This window comes from Quercus suber, unplaced genomic scaffold, assembly GCF_002906115.3.
Source record: "Quercus suber isolate HL8 unplaced genomic scaffold, Cork oak 2.0 scaffold_236, whole genome shotgun sequence".
In the NCBI taxonomy this organism is placed as follows: domain Eukaryota; kingdom Viridiplantae; phylum Streptophyta; class Magnoliopsida; order Fagales; family Fagaceae; genus Quercus; species Quercus suber.
The window spans coordinates 194,123-204,140 of record NW_027069693.1 but is presented as its reverse complement, the minus strand read 5'-3'; the positions used below and the strand labels follow the sequence as shown (position 1 = coordinate 204,140).

Here is a 10,018-nt window from a genome sequence, read left to right as displayed (position 1 = left end):
AAAAAAAAATTGAAGTAAACTTATTTATCTTAAATATGATCTGTGAAAATAAATTTAAATATAGGATAGTAAAAAAAAGGGGTACAATGATGACTTGTCAACAAAACATGTTTATATATATATATATATATATATATTGTAGGGTTAGGATTTGTGGCCCAAGCCCAAAACAATGAATTTGTAGAGAATGGGTGAAAGAGCTAGATTGACTATAGAATTAACAACAGTTAATCACAACCTCCAAGTATAAACCAGCATGAATTTACACATAAACATGAAATGAATTGATGTCCGAAGAGGCATATCATTGATTATGTAGCGATTACAATTCTTAGAGCTACAGTAAAACATTTTTCTATTTTCTATTGCCCTTTTTTATCTCCCCCCATTTATTAGGAGCTTCTTTCCTTTATATATCCTCTTTTTCTATCTTCTCCATCGTCCACTTGTACTTCATCTGTGAACCCACTTGAGTATATGTCACGTCAAGCATCTCCTTTGGCTCTGTGTGAGTGGCGGTAGGTGAGGTTACACTGTTCAAGGGTCTTCTCCACATAAATACGGCTAGAAAAGTTGCTGCAGTGTCTTAAATACAGTGGTAGCAGCTTTTCCTTTAGATATTTCCTCATTCTTTTCGTCTCTAGATATACTCAGAGCTTATCTTGATCAGTAGGAGTGCTCGGAAGATCATTCTGACCTTTTATACGTTCGATTGATCCATACTATTCGCGTCCGAGGAATAAAATCTCTTCGGACGGACAACGATCTCCTCGGATTGTAATCATTTTTCTTTTTAGGGGATCCCTCTTCCAGATGGGCCTTGCCCTTACCACCTCCTTCTCTTCGGACAAACAGTAATCCTCACATGGGGCTCTAGGCCCACTACGTTAGATTAGGACTTCCCCCCCTCCCCCCATATATATATATACACAATAGAATTTAAACATAATTATGACATCCATGGCTATGACGATTGCTCTTATCATCAGACTAATACATTAATTATTTTTTTGTGTACGTGAAGTTTGAATTCTAGATCTTGACAACCAAACATGTTTTAAAGAGAGAGAGAGAGAGCATGCCTGAGTGTTTTTTTTTTTTTTTTGGTGATCGGTTCCAAATGAAGTTCAATGGGTCATCAAATACCCATTCACAGCTATCTCACAGCATATGATTGACCTGATTAGGATATTTGTTGAAAACCGAATAAGTATATATATAGAGCTTTTATTTTCCAAGTTCACAATATTTCGTTTTGGATTGTCCTGCACAAGGCATTCTAGACTTCTAGTACATGCACCAAGTTCCTTCTTAAAATGAATATTTGCTTAGAGCATATCAGCATAATCATCTGTGTATATATATAGGACGATCAAGAGTGAAATTTTAATTTATATTATAATAGTAACAGACGTGAAAAAATACAAATTTAAATCAAGTGCGATAAACATATATATTAATTACAATAATACAGACATGAAATCAAACATAATATTATATTGATACAATCTTGTGACCTCAACACACCGTCAAGGATATCTGAAGAGCGAGGAGCGAGGACAGGAGGACCCTAATCGATTTCTTTGAGGAAAAAGAATGAAATGGCAACACCCACAAAGTCAGTCAGCATTGATGGAAAAGGTGCATTAGAGTTGTTAGGGCTAGGTGTGAGGCCAGGAGTGCCTAGTACTGGTGAAAGACCAGGAGTGCCTACATGCTGTGCAAAAACAGCCAATACGGAGCAAGCAAGCCATATGAAAAAAGTAGAAGCAAGCCTTTGGATCGCCATGTTAATTTTGTGATATTTTGTTGAAGTAGCTTTGATGTTCAAAGCTCATTGATGGTATTGTTTCTCTTTGGTCCCTTTATATAGGCAGAAAAACCTTAGCAGTAGTTTTCATCGACGAGATAGAAAATTATTTTAGCTATCCGGGGCTAAATGATCCATGAATCTTTTACTGTCCTTTGGGATATCTTCCAAGTGTTTGATTCCAATATTTGGGCATGTATATAGACCAAATGGCATGAGCGAGTCTTAAGTCGTAATAACCATGCATCTGTATAATATATAGCATTGCTGGCCCGATGATAATAACAAAGTTTGAATTGGCACTTCTGTTGATGGTTTCTCACGGAATATATGTGGTGCTTGTTAATTATAAGTGTAAATGTATTGCAGGCTCAATTAGGATTAACGTAATATTCATATATAATCTTATTTAAGATTTTGTATTGTAATGCATAATTCAACATATAGTAAAGATGCAGTTGCAAATGATTTTATCTCATAGATTTAGACAATCAATTTGAACCACATAATCCTCGCATTCTCATTCTCCCTTACTTCTACTTCTCTACAATATTTTATAGTCTCACCCACCAAGGAGCCACAACCACATGTCGCATTCCAAGTCAACCATATTAGCCACCTCGTCAACACTCAACCGCTTCACTGCCCTGTCAACATTAGCTTGAGTCTACACGACCGAGTTAAAACCTCGAACTAGATCTTTGGCTAAATCATAGAATTAGATCGAATCAAATTACAGATCCATACCAATGAACCAGACTATTAACTTTGTCTACTTTGACCAATATTAGGGTTGACGTTTTTCCAATATTATGTATCCTTTTTGTTTTTTGTATAGATTACAATTTTAGATGTCAATTTTCTCATATGAGGCATCCAAGCCACAGTAATCAGCCTATTTTTTGGCCTAATCAATGCAAAATTCACCAACTCATCACTCACACGTGTCTTATCATGTCATATTCCCTTTTAGATATTCCTCGAGCCATCAATGTAGCTGTCCTTAGGCCATAACAGCCCCTTCTTAGTCACTCATGCAACCATTCTTAAGCCTTTATCGTCATTTTTCAACATTCATTTATTGTCATTATTCATTGCGATCACTAGCAATTTTCATGATTTTTTCTCCTCCATCGTACCCAATCCAATTTCCATTCAATACAGTCATTTATGGTCATCAACCTTCAAAGCATTTTTGAGGCATTTTCATGATCTTATATTTCAAACTTAAGGCATTATTAAGATTCTACCTTGAGTTTGAGAGGGAATATTAACAAAATTATGGTTTATGTGGATTTGGATTCAATGTAATAGTAGCACGGTGGAATGCACCTTTAATATCAGAGGAAAGTTGAAAAGCTAAAAAGTTGAAAGGTTTAAAAAATTGATCCAAATACAAACACACACACAAGGGAGAGGAAATGAAATTCTAAAACAAGCACATCACAAACTCCACTTAAAAGTCAATATAACTTTTAAGGGATAGGGAAGAACAAGTTATACTATAGATTTAAAGTTGGGCTTGAGCTTGGTTTGTTTGATAAATAAACAACATAAACAGACTTTTTCTTGAGCGAAGCTCTATTTGTTCATAAATGGCTTGATTCATTATAGTGCTAATAAGATATTTCTTAGACTACACCTAATTGAGAAATCTCTCTTATTGGAGGGGGCAAACAAGTAGAAGGAAGAACATAGCATTAACCAGCTCACAAGGCTTGTTGTCATACTAATTTGACTTTTGTAAAATTCAACATTTTGTTATTTTTACTCTTATTTTTTAATAGATATAATAAAATTTTAATTTATGACATCTACTTTATGATAATTATCCTTTATTATTAGGCCAAGATACCAGTTATTTTTTTGTATAAGCAGGATTCGAATTCCAAATTCTTATGCAACGATAAAAAACTTCAACAATTCAACTATTTATAACTTACTTTATTTTACCATTTAATAAAAAGAAATTCAGATAATGATATATAAAGAATTCAACTCAAGACATTTTCTTTTTCCTTTCACTTTTTCTTTTATCCCATAACCAAAACCTTGTAACGAAAATATAATTTTTCCTATTTTTTCTACATCCTCCCCCGACCTAACTATATTATAAATCGCATTATATAAACCCTACCATTAATGTATCAATTGAACTGCTCCTTTCACTCTCAAAATCATGTTTTTTACTTTTGTTGGAAAATGTAGAAATATTAGCAAATCATGAACGGTCTTGTTGGGGAGAATTATGCTCACTATTTCAATGGTATAGTGTGGCCTTTCCTTGCTGAGAGGGAAGAATAAACAAAGCCAAAAAAAAAAACTATTCCTTTGATAATGATGACTAAAACTGTTTTCATCTACTCACATCCAAGTATCGAACTCCAAAAATAGCAAAAGAAAGACATGAAAATTTTATTATACAAAAATTTAAAAAGTCGAAAAGATGATGTTCTTAATTTACAATTTATTGGGTAATAACTTCGAAATACCACACATGTTTGAAGGGAAGTGCACACATAGATATTGAAATATGCATATCTCTATCATACAAAGTTTAAAAGACCAGGGAGCCTTTAGCATAAGCCTCGTAATTGTTGTCATTCTTGAGTAAGTTAGTGAGACTAGAACTATAAGAAGTTCCCGTAATCTCTCTATACTTTCCCCACCATTTCATGAAGCTGCTCCCAGGCAAGAAAATCTCAGACGATACTGCGTAATTTTTCATCAAATCCAATACATACTTTTCAAACTCAATCAATTCTTTCTTTGCAAAGTCCTTCTCCTCAACACTTGATCCTTCGTTAGTCAGCAATTTGCATGAAATGAGAGCCTCCTCAACATGAGCCCAAAAGCAGGAATCCTCTGTCAGACTTGACGCCACATTCTGTTTCTTCATTTCATTTGGAACACTCGAAGGTTTCTCCGTTTCTTTCAGCAATTGCTCCAATTTTGTGTAATGTTTAGGCCTTCCTTGATTTATGTAGCCTTGTTTTCCTGCCTTGTAGTAATCAGCTATGTCCAGTGGCTCAATCATCCTTCGGTAATTTGTTCCCCGAAGAGCGAACGGGTACGAAGGGAGGCACCTACTGTCTGAGGCCTTTTCTCTGCTTGATCAACCATTTCTTCCCAGTACAATGTGAGGATTTTCTTATGCTTTACCAGGTCAATATTACTCGTATCGATTACATTTTTGTATCTATCATAGTATCCAATTCTGTCGTCTTTAGACACCTTCTTATACTGTTCTAGATAAGCCATATATACTTTTATTTCATTCAACCCCTTGGTGGGATCAAAAGCCTGCTTGTTTGAAATTGCCACAATTTTTTCCCGTCTTTCTGTCTTTTCGATGACACTGTTGATGTCAAGGTTCTGCAGTTGCTGCAATAACTTGTAAAAATGAGTTGGGCCATAATAAGGGGAGTCTTGAAAGATCACAAGGACAATGACAAAGACTTCAAATTGTAGTAATTTTAATCCATGTAAGAAACATTAGAGGCTTTGGTTAGTTGTTATTAATACTTAATCGGTAAGCATCTCATTCGTTATTCATAAATGACATAGATGTAACATTATTCTATTTCTTGTATTGTCTAGGTGTAACATATATGTTCCATACAAATGACAGCTCAAATAAGCATTCTAATTATATTCAATCCAAAAAGAATGGTGACTGAGTTACCTGTGATCGCACTAGTCCAATTGCTGCTAGTTGTGTAATAATGCCTGCCCGTAATGTTGGTGTAGTCCAATCAATTAACGACTCATGATCTGTAGTATCTTTGCAAAGTACCTTAGTTGAGATGTTCCACAAATGTTCCATAGGACTCAAAAACCTTATTAGGATCTTGATTTTCAGGACTCCCTGAATAGGCTACCATCAACAACTCCAAAATGGTTTGGGGATCCTCAAAACAAGAACAACCTAGCTCCGAACACAAGAGAAATGTACCAAAAGGCTTGTAACCATTAATTAAGACTCTGGGAACTGGATCCTGGTCAGAAACTACATGCAAAAAGCAAGAGTTCCATGCTGAATAGTTTGATATGGCTGATTGCAGGTCTTCGTCACCTATAAGGGGTGAACCAAAAGTGATGCAAAGTGGGCGTTTGGAGTTTGTAAAATTGAATTTTTCTAGTAGTGATAAGGTGAAAAGAGTGGCAACAGATCCTCCCAGAGAGTTTCCAGTGATAATTAATGGTTTGGAATTATCAATCTGCATTATGATATTGTACATATTGCTAAATATTATTATGCCAACTATGAATATTAAACACTAACCCGTGCTGGAAATATAAAAATACATTTATGACAAAATTAATAAATATAACTTCCTAATGAATTCAAAATCTATGAAGTTTAAAATTTTATAACTTCAGCTCAATTATACATTATCTAAAACTAATATTATTATTGAATTTAGTTTTGCATAGATCAATACTAACATCTTCATTCTAAAAAGAAGTGCAACTTTTGAAATTAATCCTCCAATAGCAAGTGGAGAGTGCTCTTGGATTTGAGCATAAACTACTTAGTTCCTCAGGAGTGAATGCTCCAAAATTATTTGCAATTGTAAAATTAAACAAGTTTCTCTAACCCATCATATATCATATACACTATATTAAAATGGAAACTCAGTCAAGTTAAAATTGGATTCTAACCGGACTTTAATTTTGTGTCAAATATCTTTTTAATTTTTTCAATAACTTGATGACAAGTGTCATTCTAATTGCTTAATAATTTAACGTCAAGTGTCTTTAGGTATTAATTAATATACTCTAATTTCATGCAAAATGTCTTTTTAATTTTTTGTCAATTGTATATAAATTCAAATTCACGCATCTAATTCTTAGAAAATATAAAAAGTCTCTCTCTCTCTCTCTCTCTCTCTCTCTCTCTATATATATATATATAAAACAGTCATCTGAACAGTTAACACCACCAACATGCATGGAAGGAAAAGATGAACTGATTTACAAAATAAAAGTCAAGAGTATACAGATTTAAGAATATATTTGATAGTAATTGGCGTCATCATCAACCATTGACGCCACTAACATGAAAGAGTAAGATATGTAATAATAATAATAATGAGAAGGCTAGAAAAAAAAAAAAATCTCTAGTAAATAAGGACAAAGTTTAGTTACAAAATTGTTTGTAGTCTAATGCTACAACCTTATTTAATTTTTTTTATTAAATGTGAATTTTAACAAATCCATCATTGAATTATATCTTTTTCTTATATCCTATATGCTTGAAAATTTTATAGAAAATTAAAAATCACTAGCAATGTCATCAATAAATTATTTAAATTCTTTCTCAAAAAAAAAAAATAAATAAATAAATAAATTATTTAAATTGCAAGTCTTTATAGTTTAAAATTATGTATAAAATATAAGCTTGTAAATCATATGGTAAATAATATCTGATTGACAGTAAATTTGACATATATATTAAGAACCTAAATAATATACAATTCAATGGTTAGATTTTCAAAATATGCGGTAATGTTTATTTTATTGAGTTAAGTTGTAGTCTTAAGTTACAACTAATTTTGTAATAGGTCCGACTTGTGTTCATTGTAAGTGTCCACTGGACACGTTGAATTGTGGACACGTGTCCGAATCCAGACGTGTCTAATAGAAATTTCCACTGGACACAAGCCATATCCTTTTATAATTAAATTAAATTTTGTCCATTAAATAGAAAATAAAAAATTTCTAAAATTATACTCTTTAATTTATATTTATAAAAAAAATAAAAATAAAAGGTCAAAAGTTATTGTTTTGGAACAGGACAATGCTAGACACAATGTTTTTTGAGAACAAATTTCATAAATGTATAAACGTAAAGTTGTCAATTTATTATTGATTCTTATTCTTATCAGGATCACCACTGATACAATATTTTTTGTGTACTTTTTACAACTTGCTGTCTCAATAATTATGAAAAAAGATTGTGACAATAAGGCAATAGTGCTAGGACATAACTTTTTTTTTTTTCACAATAAATTTTATAATAGTTGAGTTAGTCAATTGTGAGTGATAAAGAAAAAAATGATGAGTTCATGCATGAATGTGAGTTGTGTCTACTATTCTCAATGGACCCACTCAACAATTATGAAATTTGTTGAAAAAAAAAAAAAAGTGACTATGGTCTAGACGCTTGTTTGGAGATGTCTTGGTGCGGATATGAAAAGTGATATCCATATCTTTAAAATTGGGCTAAGAATACGAACAGAAATATGTGAAAGATTGCAAAATGATTTGTTTATTTATTTGTTTATTTTTTAAAAAACTGAAATATATTAGGTTTACGGATCAATACATCGGAAGATATCAGAAATTTTAAATAAATTAATCAAATATCAATCATCACGATTTTTTTTTTTTTTTAATATAATGATATCCCAAATATGCACTAGTTATTATTTTTGTTAAACCAATTCAACCAGATATAATTTCAAGGATAAATTTTTAATTTAAAACCTTGATAGTAATTAATAATAATGAGGGAGCTTCTGCTAGACTTCTATACAAATTCAGGGAAAAGGAAAATAGATCAGAGTATATATATAGTTACCTTTGATTTCAAGAAAGGGAGCACACCAAAAATGGAGCTAAAAAGCTGAAATGCAGGTTTGTTAATGGAGAAATTTGGGTTGGCTTTGGTGCACAGGAAATTGAAGAGAGGAAAAGAATCCTTAAGAGTTGATGATATAACAAAATCTCCTCCTCCATTTCCCTGAACATAGTCTTTGCTATTAGAAAAAAAAAAAAAGTGACTATGGTCTAGACGCTTGTTTGGAGATGTCTTGGTGCGGATATGAAAAGTGATATCCATATCTTTAAAATTGGGCTAAGAATACGAACAGAAATATGTGAAAGATTGCAAAATGATTTGTTTATTTATTTGTTTATTTTTTAAAAAACTGAAATATATTAGGTTTACGGATCAATACATCGGAAGATATCAGAAATTTTAAATAAATTAATCAAATATCAATCATCACGATTTTTTTTTTTTTTTAATATAATGATATCCCAAATATGCACTAGTTATTATTTTTGTTAAACCAATTCAACCAGATATAATTTCAAGGATAAATTTTTAATTTAAAACCTTGATAGTAATTAATAATAATGAGGGAGCTTCTGCTAGACTTCTATACAAATTCAGGGAAAAGGAAAATAGATCAGAGTATATATATAGTTACCTTTGATTTCAAGAAAGGGAGCACACCAAAAATGGAGCTAAAAAGCTGAAATGCAGGTTTGTTAATGGAGAAATTTGGGTTGGCTTTGGTGCACAGGAAATTGAAGAGAGGAAAAGAATCCTTAAGAGTTGATGATATAACAAAATCTCCTCCTCCATTTCCCTGAACATAGTCTTTGCTATTAGCAGGCCAAGTGAAAAAAGCAACGATGTTATAGTTTGGTAGCTCAAAAACTTTGGAATTCACTAAGGAAGATGGTCCTTCATTTTGACTGGTTTCTTTGCATAGCTCCGTAATTGCAGTCCATGCATGTTGTAGGATATCAAGGTTCACCACAAACTTTGCCAACTCTAATCCACTGCTAAAGCTGCCATCATGAATTAATCATAAGAAAAATTAGCAAAGAAATGATGATGCATTACTCTTTAGAATTGAATTTCTTGGTCAAGAAACAAACTTGAAACGAAGAGAGAGTGAAGAAAAACAAACACAAACAACTAAAGAAATAAAGAAAAAGAAATGATTTGGTTTTTTATTTTATTTTATTTACACTTACTACTGAGTTTGGGTCATCCTCTTTAGCTTTAGATTTGCTTAGTAAAGTTGAGCAAACTTAGTCTCACATATATAAGAATAAAGGTACAGAAATTTCCAGGAAATTTCACAAGACGACAAGTCAATGACCGTGTAGGTTTACTTGACTTGCTTTGGGTTGATGTCATTTTCTATATTATCTTTCAAATAAATGAGCTACCAAATAAGTACTATAAGTATCGAATTGGACCAATTCCACTATTTTGAAAGAAACATTCTTTTGTTTCACACCATCACTCACGGTGAGCTGCGATTCAGTACTCTTCTTAAATCCTCCACAAAGACAAGACAAAAGAAGGACGGTGCCTGTCCTTTCCTACTTAAAAAATTCCATTATGCTCTCCACGTCTAAAGAAAAAAAAAATATAAATTACATTATAAACACGAAAAATTT

At 32.3% G+C, this 10,018-nt stretch overlaps 1 protein-coding gene across 1 annotated transcript; it reads right to left on the bottom strand.

Annotated features, from left to right (window-relative positions):
- Window positions 1-4,201: 4,201 nt before the first annotated feature.
- Window positions 4,202-8,588, bottom strand: LOC112006994 (senescence-associated carboxylesterase 101). Its single transcript, XM_024039314.2, is given in 4 exon segments — window positions 4,202-4,867; window positions 4,870-5,194; window positions 5,496-6,030; window positions 8,397-8,588. Coding segments are annotated over 3 exon segments (966 nt in total). The 5' UTR covers window positions 5,637-6,030; window positions 8,397-8,588; the 3' UTR covers window positions 4,202-4,367.
- Window positions 8,589-10,018: the final 1,430 nt, after the last annotated feature.